Source organism: Cynocephalus volans, chromosome 1 (genome assembly GCF_027409185.1).
Source record: "Cynocephalus volans isolate mCynVol1 chromosome 1, mCynVol1.pri, whole genome shotgun sequence".
Taxonomy (NCBI): Eukaryota; Metazoa; Chordata; class Mammalia; order Dermoptera; family Cynocephalidae; genus Cynocephalus; species Cynocephalus volans.
Window position 1 is genome coordinate 144,540,128 of NC_084460.1, and position 19,649 is coordinate 144,559,776.

General features: G+C 39.5%; 1 protein-coding gene across 4 annotated transcripts in view; it reads right to left on the reverse strand.

Moving 5' to 3' along the window:
• Nucleotides 1-19,649, reverse strand: part of ST3GAL6 (ST3 beta-galactoside alpha-2,3-sialyltransferase 6) — a 73,819-nt gene that overhangs the window by 2,746 nt on the left and 51,424 nt on the right. For 3 of the 4 annotated variants that reach the window (XM_063092639.1, XM_063092649.1, XM_063092664.1), the window contains 5 exons: nucleotides 10,173-10,268; nucleotides 6,975-7,161; nucleotides 6,735-6,872; nucleotides 2,673-2,825; nucleotides 575-1,295 (listed from right to left, as the gene is read on the reverse strand). In XM_063092639.1, the coding sequence (XP_062948709.1) occupies nucleotides 1,209-1,295; nucleotides 2,673-2,825; nucleotides 6,735-6,872; nucleotides 6,975-7,161; nucleotides 10,173-10,268 (661 nt within the window). In that variant the 3' untranslated portion in view covers nucleotides 575-1,208. Of the gene's footprint in view, nucleotides 1-574; nucleotides 1,296-2,672; nucleotides 2,826-6,734; nucleotides 6,873-6,974; nucleotides 7,162-10,172; nucleotides 10,269-19,649 lie in introns of those variants that run through there. The other variant, XM_063092655.1, reaches the window with a different exon arrangement.

Here is a 19,649-nt window from a genome sequence, read left to right on the forward strand (position 1 = left end):
TTACACTGCTTTCAGTATTTCATTTATTCCTGTTTCTGAGCCTCATCTAATATTTCACCCTTTATATGCTCTTTTTAGGGAGGCAGGCTGTTTGTCAGTAACACTGGTGTTTCCCAGTGGTTTTTATTGTTCAAGAGACATAATTCTTCAACTCATACCCTTCCTGGCAGCTTTAATTCCATCCTCTTTATAACCACTACAGTTCTCTGCATTTCTCCTTCACCTCTCATCCCCCTGCCTCCAAATAGCCCTTGGTTATATTTATTAAAATTTGGAAAGGAAGATAAAGCTCATCACATTTGTAAGACTGGCTTGTTTGCATCCAACTGGATTTTTCTCTGGAGCAGCCTAGGTAGCCAGGTAAATTTTGCATTTGAAGGTTAGATTTAATCGTGCAAAATTGAGATATTTCATGAAAATACCATTTAAATCCAAAAAACAGAAAACTTAAAAGATGTAATGACTAAATTAAGCCAGGCAAAAAAATGTTTAAGAATTTTCTCCTTATTGAGCTTGTCTAGCCTTGCTTTTTTGTACAAACTTTATTTCTTTAAAATAATGCAAATCCACCAGATTTTAGTAGTTGAATTCTTTATTTACTTATCCAGAATTTCATGTTTAGCCCATTTCCTTTAACTTAAAAACAGACAAGAAAAAAAACCTCCATCTTCACTCTACCAAATTACTCATTACACAGTTTAATTAATTGCAGGGGGGGGGAGCTTAATCAAGCCAGCATGAACTGAGATTTCCATAGCCAATTGGTTCCAGTTTGCCAAATCAAGGCACAATCACATGCCAATTCCCCACCAGCCAGGTTTACAATAGCCAAATAAATATATGTCTCAAAATGTCATGTTACAGTCAAAATTGTTGTGGTAAACTAAATCTCCTTGCTTAGTAGTGAGTCACATCCCTTTAAAAGTCTACGATGAAGTAACCATAAAAAGAGGTTTAAAAACACCTCAGAAAACTAGCGTATTTTAAAAATACAATGCACAAAACTTACTTCGCTGATAAACATTTCTTGTCTTTTATAAATTAAATATATTCACAGAAATTAGTCTGGTGGTTATAAATCACCAGGCAGCAATAGACTTAATATACACAATTATTTGACAAGTACATCCAACATATTTAAAAATAAACTAAAAATTGCCGTATAAAAATAAAACATACTGTAAGCATCATCTTCTGAGTCTGTAGGGTCACTCTTGAGTCAGGTTGATTACAAAGTTTTTTTCTATAATGTCCTTCAAAAAGAACTGCTCTGCAGTCACATTATGATATTCATTCTAAAGAAAAAAATAACATTACCATCTGTACCAATCTCAAAATATTAGCAGCAGCAATGAAATATTTTGTATCTAAAATGTTTCTGAATAAAAAACTGAAAGTTAAGTAGCAAGTCACATGGACTTTTAACTTTTGTTACCTTTCTAATTTCTTTTTCCTTGCTCATTCTTGTATGAGAGCTTTCCCTAAAGCCCACTCTTTCCACTTCAACTATCACATAAGAGGCTCCTTCAGATCGCCCCCTGCTATACTGAATCATGGTATAAATCTAGAGACCAAAACTGTAAGTCAGAATGTGTTGTTCACTTTTATAAAAGCAGCACCTGGAACTCATAATATTAAGAGAAAAATTGGCCTGGAGATAAGAAATTACCATAAAGCATTGTTAAGATATTTTATTTATTTTTAATTCCATTCTATTGATGGACATCCTAATTTTCCTCAGGAAGTTATTTTTCTATTCTTTTCTTTAGATGAATCTTGAAGAACCACAAGTGCTACAGGAAAAATTAGGGCTGAGGAGAAATAAGACTAAGTCTATTCCAGGCACCTAGTTCTTAAACTGCTCAAGTGTTTCTCTTAGGTTTCAGGTGGGGGTGGGGGGGAGTGCAAAAGAGTATTAAAATCTAACCTGAATAATACCACTTCCTCAGCTTATGCAGTATTTGAGGATGATTTAAGGGGACTGATTTCATGGGAAATATACCTAACTAACTTCACAGCAGATTATTCATACTTCAATATTTAAAATGTACAGATAACATTTTAGTCTTATCACTTGTGATACACCACTAATCTCAATCAGAATTAGAAAAACAGGAGACCCCTTTCCATCCAGTTGGTTAAAATAAAAATCCTAAAAAAAAAAAAAAAACTACCAGTATTGATTCCTATTCAAAAGCATAATCCATTATAAAGGTTTGCAACCTTTTGGATCATGAAGATCCTTTTGGGGGTTAAAGTGTTCTAGACCATCTTGTCTACTTAACTGAAAAAATACATGAAAATACTATGAGTATAGAAATGCTTTTTGGTGTATTTGCAGTACCACAAACAGCAGGGTGTTTATATAGTGCAAACACAATACAATATATAAAATAAGTCTTGGTCCCTAGATGGGTTTGACGACACTTGCTGATTACCATGAGGTTCTCCCAAGGGTCTGAGCCCCACATACTGGGAATTGCTGCTGTATTAAAATGATCTCTGGAGCTCAGTCCTAGTTCCAGCCCCCGGTAGCTCTGTAACCCCCATCCAGCCCTCAACCCCTCAAAACCTGTTCCCTCAGTAAAATGACAAGGTGAGGAGAGAAAATAGGGGCTTTCCAACACTAAAGATTATACCAAAGTATATGTATGTTACCTTAAGTATATTACCTTATTCATCAAAGACATGGTGGCATTCCCATAGTAGTGCAAAGGACTCTTGAGGTCAGAAAAGTTGTATTTAAAACCAGCTATGTGAACTTCATGACATATGAGAAATGCCAGTGTGATGGCAATAATTCCTGTTGTCGGGTGTTTGGGTTTCTGCAGGTGGGGAAAGATTTAAAAGAAAAATCCAAATGAGCTACTTGTTTCCAAAGCACATTTGGTTGGCTAATCTTACAAAACAGGAATTTCTGAACATTTTAATCAGGAGAGAAATATTTAATTAAATGCTCATCATGTCCTAAGGCTCAAGCCCCAAACAGTACACATATACAAATTAACTCTGAAAAGAATATAAACTGTGATTGAAATCTTAGAAAGTCTTTCAAATAAAACAGCTGCAAAATTAGCCCAGAAGAAAACTGTCAAATGAAGGTAAATCTCAGGCGTTAGGAAGAGGATACTGCTGCATCGTTTAAAAAAACAAAAACATGATGGGCCAGGCTCTTTATGGAAAAAGCAAAGCCTGGGAATTCTGAATACATACACGAAGTGTAAGGACAGCCTAATTCACTAACAGATAGAATCATGATTAAAGGCTAATATCTATAAAGGCTTTTAATAGCTAAATTTTATACTCCTAATAATTTAAACTGGCTCTAGGGAAGGATTAATCAAGCAACTTCAGTAGCAAATTGTAATAGTATCTGACTAGAAAATAAAGATGCCATAGGTATATATAGCAATATCAATCTCAACTGGATCATTATCAATTTTTTAAAAAAGGAAAAAGAGAAACCAAACCTCCTCTTTCCCCCTTCATAGACAAGTTACTTCAAAGAGTTTGTGGGAAAAAAAGATGATATGAATCTTTCCATGAACTTTTGAAGTATACATATATACTAAAAACCTGTGTAATAGATGTTTGACAGGAAGGTCTTGACATTCATAAGTTTTAGTTCTCACTGGCATGGCCTTTAAAGCCAAAACCAAAATATATCTTAAACTTTTCACTCAACTGCTCTAGAAGACTGCCTTTCAATTAAGTGTTTCCTACAGACTGCATGGAAATTACATGTGATTATGATTTTGAGGGAAAAAAAAAAAATCAAATGAACTCCAGGAGGCAAGCTTGTCTGAAAGCCTAATAGCTTGTAGCATAAGCCTTTCTTTATCCCAGGTACTACTGTGACCTAGAAGTCATTCAACCTCACTGATCCTATCATTTTTCCTTCTCTTTGTCCCTTGTCATGTCTTCCCCTTCCTTTCTTCACACCATAGAGTCCTCCTTCCATCATTATAATTGTTTCCTATGTAGACCTTCAATTCATCTGCACCCATCACCCACAAACCTACATACTCACCTGACAGAATCTGAACCCTGGTGAAACCCAATTTTCCTGTCACTTTGCACCCACACCCAAGCAGCAGAATAGGGCAAGAGAAAAACAGGCTTGCTTACTTGAACATTCAATTTATGACCAAAGTCTAAAGTGGGCATTCAGTGTGTCCAGCAATCCAATTAGATCCACCTAGTAAATTTCTATTCCTATTCTTCAAGATGACAATTTTATAACTTTCTATCCTCCAAAAGCCCTAAGGTCCTTCCTACTTTAAATTGACAGGTTAGTCCTTTTTTCTAAGAAATGAAAGTAGTTGAACAAAAGCTACATCATCTCTGCAACTCTAAATCTACCATCTTACCTGCATCTTTACCCATAAGTTCAGTGCTCACTCTTCTTACAATGGCTGTCCTGTTCATACCTACAGCCAACCCCTTCGAATGGTGTACTAGGTTTTATCCCATCTTATTTCTCAACAACTTTGCTTCTATACATTCACTTTCTCCCCTCATCTTCAATATTTTCTTCTATTGAATCATTCCCTTTAGCACGCTGACATACCATCTATCTTTAAGAAAAGCAAAACAAACTTTCTTAATCCTATGTCATCTTCCAACTCTTCCTCCATTTCTCTGATCTTTGTTCTAACAAAACTCCATTAAAGACTTGTCCCTGCTTGCTCATGTTCCACATTTTCTTTAACCCAATTAAAGCAGGCTTTCTTTTTCTTGTCAATATCACCAATATGACCTCCATGTTTCCAAAACCAGGGTTTATTATTTGTTTTCATCCTCTGGACAGCATCTGACATGACTGACTTCTCTCTTGAAATACACCAGTGTCCTCATTTGGCTTCTGGGACACTATGTCCTACTGGGACTTTAATCTAGTTACAACTAGTTTTAATATCTAGTTCTAATATCATCTCAAAGTATGATCAGAGTCTCCACTTTTGGAGTTAAAGTACTTAACACAAAAAGCAAGGGATATATCTGATTGTAGCTCATTTAGGAAATTAGGAGCTGATAAGTCACAAAATATACATCCAGAAGCTGTCCTTTACCCTCAAAACTACTAAGAGATCGGGTTTAAATTTAAAATATGTGTACTTTTTGACTTGAGAATTCCACTTCTAGGAGTCTATCCATAGATGTCACAAATGTACAGAAAACCTCCAAAAGCACTGTTTTTAAGCCACATGCTACATTATTCATAGAGGAGAAAATGCACTGCTGTGTTATTTATAGAGGAGAAAAAATTGGATGAACCTAAATGTGCATAAATAGGAATAGTTAAAGGGAGGGGAAAAAAGAAAATAGCAGAACAATATCTACAATATAATCGTAATTATAATGAACAAACAAAATGGGTATGTGTATGTAATTGTGAATGCTAGGAAATAGTCTATAAAGACAAAATCTTGGGAGATGATATGGGTTATAGAGGGAAGATGATTTCCTTCTTATTCCAATATAAGTTATTTTTGATTTTAAGCATGTAAGACTTCAGTATTTTTTAATCAAAATTTTTATCATGCTAAAGAAAAGATACATAACATATACTTATTTCTTTGGATTTTCTCTGCTTTAAAAAGTGTGAAAAACCTCATTTCAGGTGAGGTATGTTACACAGTTATTCAAGCTTCAAATGAAAAACATACCTCTGCCACTGTTTAAGTCTAGAAAGAATTGTTTTCTAGGGAATGTGGACAAACAGGGCTAAGAGAGTCAAAGTCAATGAGAATTCTTTTAATTAAATAATTTGAAGATGAAGAACTCTCAATATTGCTGTAACTACCACTTCTTAAGAATTTAGTGGCAATGTATTTTCTATGGTGATGGAGTTTGGATGTGTCGTCCCCTCCAAAACTCATGTGGAAATTTGGTCTCCAATGTGGCAGTGTTGGAAACTGATTGAGTCATGGGGGCGGATCCCTCATGAATGGATTAATGCTCTCCCTGGGGGCGGGGGGATTAATGAGTGAGTTCTCGCTCTATTAGTTCCCACCAGGGCTCGGTGCTTAAAAAAACCCTGGCACCTTCTCTGTCTTGCTTCCTCTCGCCATGTGATCTGCTTGTACCCGCCGGCTGCCAGCTGCCTGCCACTTTCTGCTATGAGTAGAAGCAGCCTGAGGCCCATGCCAGATGCAGCTGTCCCAGAATCATAAGCCAAATAAACCTCTTTCCTTTATAAATTACCCACTCTCAGGTAATTCTGTTATAGCAACACGAAGTGGACTAATACATATGGCCACAGAAGTATTTCGGTAGTGTTTCTGTACTGCTTATTGTACTTCTTTGCCTTTCCTGTGATATTTTTTTCAGAGTGTTTCAGACAGTTCTTTTTAGCCTGAAAAGCCATGCACTTGTCCTGAAGCCAGTCCTGCTACTCTGAGCACAAGCCTGCCCATCACCCACCCAGGCAGACTTCCCTTGCTGCAGAACACTGAAGACGAGGTTATGAGACGTGCGCCACGGGGACAGGCAGAAAGAGACCCCAGAAGGGCCCTGCAAGGGCAGGAAAAAACCCTCCACTTAAGGTTCTTTTCCTTACTACCTGGAAATCATAAAGATAATATCCACAGATATCTCATTTTACTAAGACATGGCCCTTAGAAGCCACCTCATGGATTGTGGTTCCCATATAGGTTCCAAAAACTCCAAGGACTTTCTATCCTACCTCAGCCCAGTCTTTACGTTGAAACTATGCAAAGATAAGTACATACCTGATTTTTGGGAAACACCTTTGGAAAGTGAAGCAGTTCATAAGCTGCCATTCTGATAATAAAAGGATCTAATATTCTGATTTGAAAAGGTTTATAGATCAGGTTTAAAGCTGGTTTCTTCCAAAAATCATTAGTATTCTGAAATAAAGAATATAGAAAATAGAACATTGTGGGGGGTTTTTTGTTTGTTTTAAGGAAAAAAATACGGAAAGTAATCTGAAGGCAATTTTACCAACTTACTATTTTGCCACCTATCAACAATTCCAACAGCCACTTTAAATCATGCGGCTTAAAAACAGTGAGAATTGCCGTAGTATTAGGATCATTGTGATTGGGATCTGAAAAAACAGATTCTGGATAAAAAAGTCGGAAAGTTGTCCTTCTCCCCACTTCCTCTTCATGTCCTACAACAGGACCATCATTCATTCTGCGGGTAATGAAACACACAAGATATGAAGACCGAGCACAGTGCGAGCCATTTCTATCACAATTCTCAGTGGATTCGGAGAGACAAACATCAACCATTTGTCCTGTACTCTTAAGTCACAAGACAATAAATAGATCTATCTTCCACACATACTGGCCAAGGAGAAAATTCCTTCTCATGGAATAGCTGCTTGATGGAAGGCAGCAATGTTGTTTGTATGCAAAAAATAATTGTGGGGTCTTACCTCCAGGAAAACTGAAGACTAAAAAGAAATGGGAACACAAAACCACAGAATATTAAAGTCAAAAGAGCCCTCAGAGGACAGCCACACAAAACCCCTTGGATTTATGGATAAGGCCCCTGAGATCCAGAGAGACAAAGTTACTTGCCCAAGATCACACAGTCACACAGACATGGATGTGTGTCTAAGTGACTGACAGGCAAGAAGAACCACATTAAGTTGTTGTGAAGACCCATCAAAATTGTTGTGCTCTGAAATGAAGTAACAATAAAATTGCTCTATTACACTTGAGCAGAACCAAATGCATGTCTGTTGCTAGAGTGAGCTAAAGAACCACAAAGGATCTAGTGTTGGGTCTGTGTGTGCTCAACGCCAAGGTTAGACATGCACTATTTATGCACACACTATGAAGGCATGCTTTTAAAAAGGAATGCTTTGTTTCCGAAACAGTGTCCCTTAGAAAGATAAATACTGTTTTACCCTTTGCCACTGACTCTATGTAATATAAGACAGTCTTAATAACTCTTGAAATGACTTTCATAATGTCCCCATGGTGTTTTCCCACAAGGGCTTGCCGTGGTTCTAAATGATCAGATTTGGACAATTACGGGTAGAGAAATTTGTGAATGCTTCAAAATTGTTTTGTAGATAAGTTGTCACACCTTCCTCAACATGGAGAATAAACAGAAAATAAGGTGATCTCTCTAGGCAGAAACCCTAGGCTGCTTGTAACCCAACACAACTCCCAAACACTACCTGGTCATCCTAATGCACTGCTCCAGGGTGCTAGCTTTCCCATTCTTCAAAAGATTATTCATAGCCACTCCTAACACACAACACACTTACCCCTGATGTTAACCTTACCTTGACCTTCCATTGGGAAAATAGAGATGGAAATGACCTTACTTTCCCACCACTACATGTTCAGGACTCAATAGCTATAACCACAATCCTGGCTCTCCTTTCCATCACTAAAGATTAACCACACTGTGCTCTAGACCCCATCTCCTCTTTACCACACCAATCTCTCTCTCTACTCATTTCCATTAGTTTATCAATATGCTCTAGTATCTCTTATCTTCACAAAACAAAAAGTCTTTCCTATATTCCATAACCATTTCCAGCTACCATCTCATTTCTCAATTCCTCCTCAAAGCAAGACTTCTCAAAAAAGTTGACTATACTGGTTTCTCTACTTACTCACCTGTCATTCTCTCTTCAACCTATTCCAGTTGGGCTTCTTGCCACATCATACCTCTAAGCCTTCTTTTGTCAAGCGTATCCATGAGCTTCAGATTGCCAATCCAGTGGTCCCCTCTCTGTCCTTATTTTGCATGACCTCTCACCAGCATTGGGATCCCTCCCTCTATCCTAAACACTTTACTCTCTTGGCTTCTGAGATCATCACCTTCCGATTTTCTTCCTACCTCACTGGTGGATCCTCTCCCTCTCGTTTACTCACTCCTTTTTCTTTGCTCAGCCCATAAGAGTGGAGTGCTCCAAGACTCAGTCCTGGGTGTTCTTCTCTTTCAGTCTCCCCCTGGGAAATCTCACCTGGTCCACAGTTTAAATACAGCTCATAGGCTGCTCACCATCATGACTTTAACCTGTTTATCCAGCTGCCTACTTGACTTATCCACTACAAATCTAATAAGCATCTCAAATCTAAAATGTTCAGACAGAAATCTTGTATTTCCTCTAAACGTGCTCCTACCCCAGTCTTCCTCAACTCAATAAGTGAGACCATTCTCCAGTCAATCTCTTAAAGTAAAAAGAGAGTAGGAGACATCCTTGGTTCTTTATTCCCATTACTCCTCGCATCGAATACAGCAACAAATCCTGATAACTCTACATCCAAAACACATTTCCAGTCTGTCCACTTATCTCTTTCTCTCCCATGACAATCCTGTCCCAACCCACCACCATGTCCTATCTGAATACAGCAACCTAAATTGGCCGCCTAGTTTACACCCTTGTTCCTCACATTCCATTGTTCATGCTGCTGCAGCCGGAATAGACATAACCAGACTGCACTGCCCTCTTGCTTAAAAAGCCTTCAAAGACTTCCTGTTGTACTTAAAATAAAATCCAAGTTTCTAACCCTGGCTTACAAAGTCCCACGCAGCCTGCTCCCTGCCCACCACTTCAGCTTTCAATTGCACCCCTCTCTTCCCCAGCCTGCTGTCCTCCACCCTCACTGGTTTTTTTGCTGCTTCTCCCAAACTCAGGGTCATGTCCTCCTGAGGACCTGCAGTAAACATTCTTTCTGCCTGGACTACTCTTCCCTCATCTTCATGTGGCTGGTACTGTATGGTCACTTAGGTCCAGCTTAGCTGTCATCTTCTCAAAGTGGTCATCCATTCTAAAGTAGCCACTCAATCATTCTCTATCATACCTTTTTTAAATTGTCTCTATGGCATTTATTACTATATTTTATTATATATTTAATTACTGCTTTCTTCCCTTCATTAGAATGTAAGCTCCACGGGAAGCACAAACATTGTTCTTATCCATTCCTATCTGCCCTGTGGCTAGAAGTAGGCCTGGCATTCTTTAAGGGGACTTAATAAATATTTGCTAAATGAGTGACTGAAATCTAGGCCTAACTCTAGCCAAAAACTGAGAGAGAAAGTTGTACAATCAAGTACATAAACAAACTGAAGCAACTCCCCTTCCTACTTTGGTACAGCTGTGTTTTCAAAGGAAATCTTTTTTTTTTTTTTTTTTTGGAACAATTCTAGATTAGCAAGTAGTTAATGCATTTATTTACCTTATTATTACATCGTAGGAGTCGATTTTTTCTCCTAATGTCTTATTCTTCAAAACTCCTCCATTACCAACCACCACGCACTTTTTACATGGCTCACTGTTTGGACAAATAGACAAGTGAGAGATTAAACCATCTTTTACAAAACTGGGCAATTTCAAGAACTCATTCATACGTTCAGGAGCCCAATGTGAAATTTCACCTGTTGCACAAGTAGGAAAAGAAGTGATTGTGACTTACAGGTCTAGAGATGTATTAGAAAGATAGAAGATTCAATATATAACATTCTATAGGAAGAGCACATTGTCATTGACAATGACTACTAACTCTCTTATCAGCCCATACACATTCACTTGATTCTTATAAGCAGCCACTGAGATAAGTAAGCCTAATATCCCCCTTATCCAAATGAACAAAGAGGTTTAGAAAACTGTTACGTAAAATTTCAAAGTCATACTCCAAAGAGATGGAACTAGCATTTGGATGCAGACCTTCAGACTACAAAAACACCCCTCCACGTAGGATTCTGCATGTTCATACTAATACCAAGTTTGTGTTCTATTACGCATGAATACATTTTTCCCTAGTGTGCCCCTCCCTCTGAGATTCTACCTCTGGCTCTCTGTTGCATCTCATAAGTGTGGAGATGGACAGTTTGGAATCTGGTGGGGAAAATGCAGTTTTCATACCCTGCCCACGCTGCCTTCAATTTTCCAAACATGAACTGGTCCTTGGAACTTAACCAATACAAAGTAAACATTTACTCCGTGTTCCCATCCAAGAGCTTTAAAGGTCTGAGACAGAGGGAGACTTTCTGTAGCTGGCTGGGATCATCCTAGAACCTTGCATTATATACTCCTGTCTCTCAGCAAACATGACCCTGGTTCATCTGTCTCCCAGCTCTTACCACCACCCAGCCAGACCTGGAGAAATGACAAAATAGACCATGTCCTTCCCCTCTTGGGGACAAAACAACAGAAGGGAAGGCTGTTGAGGCTGTCCTTCCAGGGCACTCAAGACATAAAAAGTCTAAATAGAAAACTATTTCTCTAAGAACCATGAAATCACCAGACCAGATGAAGTCAAGACCTTAAGGCTTTTAGAAAATTAATGAGAAGCAAAATTGTACGAATGCTGAAGAGCATTTAAACATAGAGAATGCAGGAATACAGGAACTATAAAAGAGCCAAGCGTTGGCCTTGTCAGGTTAAGGAGAAACAATGCACACATTCCATACTCAAGTTTACCTTTTTTACACAGAATTTGTATAGCTCATCTAATTCTTTTATACATTTTAACACTTTAACATTTTTAAATCACTTCTAAAACATTTTAATTGAGGGCTCTTAGCTCTCACATTTTGGAGAGTCATGCCTAAGTCAGTGTCTATTTCATCAGACGGGAACAAGAACTACTAGTTGCAGAGGTGGCAGGGAATGGGGGCGCAGGGGGATTGTCCAACAGATGTTCCTTGAGGATGTGCCCAAAACCTCACATCATGGACATGTCACATGTCACAATCTGTTCTAGAGGTGTGGGTTTGAATCTTTTTTTAACTTAAAAAGTAGCATATCTCTAGAGGCTTTGTAAGCAGGTTTGACTTCAATCCCAGTTCCAGGAAATCAACTTTATCAAAGGCTCTCTGCTCTCGGCCCAGGTGGCATGGCTGAGATGCAAGCACTGGCGAATATTCGAAATGTTTTCCTCTCAGAGTATATTGCCATTATCCTCAGCAGATCAATCCCATGAAAGCTCTACAGCCAGGGGCAATTCCCACACTCACTGCTTGCTTGACCTTTCCCTAACCTCAGGGTCAGTTTCATGCAGATCAGATGCTGACAAGGATGCCCACTCTCACCACTCCTATTCAACATAGTGTTGGAAGTACTAGCCAGAGCAATCAGAGAAGAGAAGGAAATAAAGGGCATTCAGATTGGAAAAGATGAAGTCAAACTGTCCCTGTTTGCAGATGACATGATCCTATATATCGAACAGCCTAAAACCTCTACAAAAAAACTGCTGGAATTGATAAATGATTTCAGCACAATAGCAGGATACAAAATCAACACACAAAAATGAGTAGCATTTCTTTTCTCCAATAGTGAACATGCAGAAAGAGAAATCAAGAAAGCCTGCCCATTTACAATAGCCACCAAAAAAATAAAATACTTAGGAATTGAGTTAACCAAGGAGGTGAAAAATCTCTATAATGAGAACTACAAACCACTGCTGAGAGAAATTAGAGAGGATACAAGAAGATGGAAAGATATCCCATGCTCTTGGATTGGAAGAATCAACATAGTGAAAATGTCCATACTACCCAAAGTGATATACAAATTCAATGCAATCCCCATCAAAATTCCAAAGACATTTTTCTCAGAAATGGAAAAAACTATCCAGACATTTATATGGAACAATAAAAGACCACGCATAGCCAAAGCAATGCTGAGCAAAAAAAATAAAGCTGGAGGCATAACACTACCTGACTTTAAGCTATACTACAAAGCTATAATAACCAAAACAGTATGGTACTGGCATAAAAACAGACACACTGACCAATGGAATAGAATAGAGAATCCAGAAATCAACCCACACACTTACTGTCAGTTGATCTTTGACAAAGGCACCAAGCCTATTCACTGGGGAAGGGACTGCCTCTTCAGCAAGTGGTGCTGGGATAACTGGATATCCATATGCAGGAGAATGAAACTAGATCCATACCTCTCACCGTATACTAAAATCAACTCAAAATGGATTAAGGATTTAAATATACACCCTGAAACAATAAAACTTCTTAAAGAAAACATAGGAGAAACACTTCAGGAAATAGGACTGGGCACAGACTTCATGAATACGACCCCAAAAGCACGGACAACCAAAGGAAAAATAAACAAATGAGATTATATCAAACTAAAAAGCTTCTGCACAGCAAAAGAAACAATTAAAAGAGTTAAAAGACAACCAACAGAGTGGGAGAAAATATTTGCAAAATATATATCTGACAAAGGATTAATATCCAGAATATATAAGGAACTCAAACAACTGTACAAGAAGAAAACAAGCAACCCAATTAAAAAATGGGCAAAAGAGCTAAGTAGGCATTTCTCTAAGGAAGATATCCAAATGGCCAACAGACATATGAAAAAATGCTCAACATCACTCAGCATCCGGGAAATGCAAATCAAAACCACATTGAGATACCATCTAACCCCAGTTAGGATGGCTAAAATCCAAAAGACTATGAACGATAAATGCTGGCGAGGCTGCGGAGAAAAAGGAACTCTCATACATTGTTGGTGGGACTGCAAAATGGTGCAGCCTCTATGGAAAATGGTATGGAGGTTCCTTAAACAATTGCAGATAGATCTACCATACGACCCAGCCATCCCACTGTTGGGAATATACCCAGAGGAATGGAAATCATCAAGTCGAAGGTATACCTGTTCCCCAATGTTTATCGCAGCACTCTTTACAATAGCCAAGAGTTGGAACCAGCCCAAATGCCCATCATCAGATGAGTGGATACGGAAAATGTGGTACATCTACACAATGGAATACTACTCAGCTATAAAAACGAATGAAATACTGCCATTTGCAACAACATGGATGGACCTCGAGAGAATTATATTAAGTGAAACAAGTCAGGCACAGAAAGAGAAATACCACATGTTCTCACTTATTGGTGGGAGCTAAAAATTAATATATAAATTCACACACACACATACACACATACACACACAAACCGGGGGCGGGGGGGAAGAAGATATAACAACCACAATTATTTGAAGTTGATACAACAAACAAACAGAAAGGACATGGTTGGGGGGAGGGGGGGAGGGAGAAGGGAGGGAGGTTTTGGTGATGGGGAGCATTAATCAGCTACAATGTATATCGACAAAATAAAATTAAAAAAAAAAAAAAAAGGAAGCTGTAAAAAAAAATAAATAAATAAAAATAAAAAAATAAAAAATAAATAAATAAATAAATAAATAAATAAAAATAAATAAATAAATAAAATAAAAAATAAAAAATGGGCAAAAGAGCTAAGTAGGCATTTCTCTAAGGAAGATATCCAAATGGCCAACAGACATATGAAAAAATGCTCAACATCACTCAGCATCCGGGAAATGCAAATCAAAACCACATTGAGATACCATCTAACCCCAGTTAGGATGGCTAAAATCCAAAAGACTATGAACGATAAATGCTGGCGAGGCTGCGGAGAAAAAGGAACTCTCATACATTGTTGGTGGGACTGCAAAATGGTGCAGCCTCTATGGAAAATGGTATGGAGGTTCCTCAAACAATTGCAGATAGATCTACCATATGACCCAGCTATCCCACTGTTGGGAATATACCCAGAGGAATGGAAATCATCAAGTCGAAGGTATACCTGTTCCCCAATGTTCATCGCAGCACTCTTTACAATAGCCAAGAGTTGGAACCAGCCCAAATGCCCATCATCGGATGAGTGGATACGGAAAATGTGGTACATCTACACAATGGAATACTACTCAGCTATAAAAACGAATGAAATACTGCCATTTGCAACAACATGGATGGACCTTGAGAGAATTATATTAAGTGAAACAAGTCAGGCACAGAAAGAGAAATACCACATGTTCTCACTTATTGGTGGGAGCTAAAAATTAATATATAAATTCACACACACACACACACACACACACACAAACCGGGGGGGGGGGGAAGAAGATATAACAACCACAATTATTTGAAGTTGATACGACAAGCAAACAGAAAGGACATTGTTGGGGGGGAGGGGGGGAGGGAGAAGGGAGGGAGGTTTTGGTGATGGGGAGCAACAATCAGCCACAATGTATATCGACAAAATAAAATTTAAAAAAAATAAAATAAAATAAAAAGTGAAAAAAAAAAAAAAAAAAGATGCTGAACCTCCTGAAGCTGACTCCATGTCCCAACTGGGAATGTTAAGCAAGGCTGGGCACTGGAATGGGGTGGCTAAGAACAGACAGGATGGATATAACTGCTGTTCCCATGAGAAAACCTGCATAGGGATGGAGGAGGAACATCTGTAATTATGGTACCTAATCTAACCCTCTCCCTTCAATGAAGACTGGAGGCCACTTTCCTGTTGAGGAAGGGACTGCCTTGCCTTGAGCCCAGGGTGCCCCAGGGGCTCCAACACCCAACCTGGCCTGGAGTCCCCACTCCCACACCAGGCTGCCTGATTCCAACTATGCCAAACATGCAAAGGTAAGGGCCAGGAGCGCAGGCCACCAACACGTCCCCAGGGTTCCTATCCTCAACAAAGGATTCCTGACAGTGAACGTTAATTCTAGGTGTCAACTTGGTTAGATGAAGGAATGCTGAGAAACTTCATAAAGCAATCTTTTTAGGTGTGTCTTTGAGGGTGCTTCCAGCAGAGATTACTATGAGAGTCTGAGTGGCCTGGGTGGGAAAGACCTGCCTTCGGTGTGGGTGGGAACCATCCAATCCGCTGGGGGGGGTTCGGAGAGAACAAAAGACAGAGGAAAGAGGTGAAGCTCTCTCTCTCTCGATCCACTGGAGCTGGGATGTACTCTTCTCTCCTGTCCATGGACATCAGAGCTCGAGACTCCAGCATTTGGGTTCCAGAACTTACACCAAGAACACCATCAGCTTCCCTAGTTTTGAGGCCTTTGGACTTGGACTGTGCCACGCTACCAGCATCCAGTTTATAGACGGCCTATCATGGGACTTTTCTTCATAGTCACATGAGCTAATTTCCCTAATAAATCCCTCTCATATAATTACAATGTATCCTATTGATTCTGTCTCTAGAGAACCCTGACTAATACACTGACCCACAAGCCAAATCTTTGAAGTTGACCTAAGAAAGAGGTAACTCAGCTCAGTCTCAGACATGGCTAGTTCCAGTTCCATGACGCTGCTCAGCAATGAACTAACAAGTTAAATCTTAGTGTTCACAGAAGCTTCCTCTCTATCAGACTGGATTACAGATGGGCAACAAGCCCTATATCATGTGTGGCCTAAAGAGTAGCATCATGGTGAGAGTAGCTACCATCATGCTCTGTCATACTACATATGTCACACCACTGGTGCCCACTCAGGCTCCAGGTCCTGGACCTCCTCCCACAGCCCCTACTGACCCTTTCAGCCAAGAAAAAACGGGGTGTCTAGGGTTGCAGGTTGATCTCTTCTGCAGGATCCTCAAGGATTAGCTACTAAGAAACAGTCACTCCTTGTGCTCAGTCTCTCCAACCTCCTCCTGCTTGGGGTTCCAGCAGGTTCAAGGACTTGGAAATAAATGGAAAGAAATAATGTATGTTGGGTGGGAGAGGGAAGAGGGCAGAGGGAGGGGGGTTTCGGTAAAGGGCCACAATAATCAACCACATTGTATATCGACAAAATAAAAGAAAAAGAAAAAGAAAAGAAAAAATAATAATAATAAAAAATAAAATTCTCATGTCAAAAAAAAAAAAGAAATAATGTAAACTTTCCCACACTCAGGAGAATTCCCATTCCAAAGAGTCTTTACAGTTCAATGTCACCATATTTTTAGAAATTTCACTTTCTGTTTTCTTCTCTGTCAGAATTACCGGGGTGGAAGGAGTATAGTGCCTTTACTGTAGGAAAAGCTTGCCAAGGCCTCTGAAAGAAAATCTTGTCAATGAAATTCCACTTTTTCTCCTCGCAAGGAACATTACAAAAATCCACACATTTTTCTAAGGATCATATATAACACTAGAAACTCTTTTGGGGGTGTCCCTAGGACTACGCTTTGGCAGCTATATCTTATCCACAGCTAGTATTCACAGTGCCACTGTGCTCTGGGAAATACGGAATGGTATAGATAAGCTACCTGAACTACACCTCTCATCACTCATTGCTTCCCTCTCTCACCAGCAGGCACCCACACACCACGAAAACACTGATCAATTCTCTCCCTGGTTCCATCCACTTGGCCTGGGCTCCTGGCTTCCCTGCCTCCTTAGGTATGGAACAATGACTTCTGGTGTCCTTGGATGACTGTATAACTTCACCATATTTAATGAACAAAACTTTGACGCACAAATAGCTGCAGTGAATTGTAAGTCCCTAGAGATAAGAATTAATACCATTTATATTTCTGTATCCTCCCATCTCAAACACTTCCTGATTCACAGGCATTTTAGAAATCAGTTTGGTTATTACATTAAGTGTGTGGAGATCATTTTCCTACTTTGTGTCTGGAAAAACAGGTACCTTTTACTACTTCTCCCACCCTGGAAACAGGTAGAGAAATGCACATGCCCTGAACTGCTCACCCAAAAAGTAAAATAATTCCAGAGTGCCAGCACCTGTTAATGGAAAAATCTGGAAAGCTGCTAAAACAGTAGTGGTAAGAGATTACACGTCTATCAGGTAAAAGGTGTGTTTCTCATAAAGTCAGGCAAAGCCAAAAGAATCACTACCCTGGGCAGAGGGGAATGTCAACACACTTGATAGAGAGGAAGTAAGTTTGAATTGCTTGTTTCAGATAATCTGTGATGTGTCTTTTCTTTCTGAATGCTTTTTGACATTCTTTTTTCCCTTCAGCAGCATCATACACATTAAAAAATATCACTCCAACTTCAGTGTAACCATCTATGGCAGATCCCACTGGTCATAATTCCAACACCCATTACCCCATATTCCTTGCTAGCAGAGCCCTGCTTTCATAAGCCTACAAAGGTGAGCTCACTTCCTCTGTCAATAGTTGATCTAGAGATAGCCATGTGACCCATGCCTAGATAGTAAGATATTAAGGAAGTCTGTTGGATGCTCTTAGAAAAGAATTCACCCCTTGCAAAAGAGTGGTGTGAGCAGAACACTTTATTTTTACCAGCCTCTTCCTCTCTCCCTGGACACTGACATGTGATTACATAAAGTTTGAGCAGCTGAAGCCACCTTGCAACTCAGAGAAAAAGAGAGCTCCAGAAAAGCTACTCTGGAGCCCTGACAACACTGAGCCACTATGATTCAATCCCACCTTCAATACAGAGCCACGCCACACAGATATGCAAATTGTACACAGCCCAACTCCAGGAAGCATCATTCAGATAACTGTGTGTGTGAACTGTCACTTCCTGGAGTTGTACAATCTAGTCTGTGCAGTCACAAGCAACCTGCCCTGCAAGCTGGAACACAAATCTGCAGCCCTGAAACAACATATCTATGCAATATGGGAAATTATAAATGTCCACTTTCTTTAAATCACTCTTAGTCAGGGGACTATTGTAGATAGAACATCCTAAAGCACTGTACAAGGGACTGTGGGCGGAGACCTGGCTACTAGTTCTGGCTCCCTGACTTAGCATATCTGAGACACTGGCCTAGTGACTTGACCTCTCTGATCTGTTTGTCTTTTTGTGAAGTGAGAGAATCACTGAAGTCTTGAATGCTATTATTCTCTGTTGGGTGTGACCATTTCCTCCGGCATGTGTACTACAACTTCTGTATCTTTACTCAACAAATCTGACCACAGCAGGTGCTAGAAAACAGGCAGTAACTGTTCCACCATCTCTACCACATATGATACACTCTGTTGACGTAGAATAGCAACTTCCCCTCACCCTCAAGTTTTCCTTCAGGCCAAATATGCTGCAACATAAAGAAACCGTGCAAAACAGCAAGATATTTAGAGCAGGGATGCAGACGTTTATATTCCTTACAGAGTTAGAACTCTTTTTAATAAATACACCACTAATGTATACTTCTTTTTTAAAAAAGTTTTCTAAGGGCATGCTCCTGCCCTGGCTGTTAGCCAATCTAACCCAGCTCTGCTGATGCTGACATAATGGATTCTGCTTGAGTGAGCTACCAGGTAGCTTTTACAAATTCCCATCCATGTAGCAAGCAACCAACTTGATACAGGTGCTTCTGTTAGGTGAGATTTTATGTGCGGTTACTACAAAACAACATATGCTGAAGGACTAATGTGTTCTTCATGAAATCTGACATGCTTTCAGAATGCAATGTTGGTGGTTGGGGTGGGGAGTTGTTTGTGTTTGTGACTCGGGGTTTCTGCTGCTTCTGGCTGTGGGAGGATGTACTTCTAATGAGGAGAGCAACAGTCCCTGGGACCAGAGAGCAGGCTGTTGCTAAGGAGCTACATGGACAGCCAGGAAGGACCGGAGCCTTAGAATATGGGCATGTTTTATGTATTCCTCTTCTGTGACACAATTCTCTTAAAATATCCTCAATCTTTAGTGAAATGAAGTTTGTTCAACATGGTAGTCTTACACTAGCTGTGCTTTACAGAATAAGGAGAGGAACCTGAGTTCATGAGAAATCAACAGCAGCAGCATATAGAAAAGATGCACTGAGCTCGGCTGTGATAGAGCAGAGTTACACAATTGACTTCATAATCCTGAAAGGACCAGGCACAGAAACAGATGGGGACCAGGGAAATGATGGAGGATACTAAGAAAGACAGCTAGTTTGTCCCACAATAATCATGTTTCTTCTGTCCCTAAA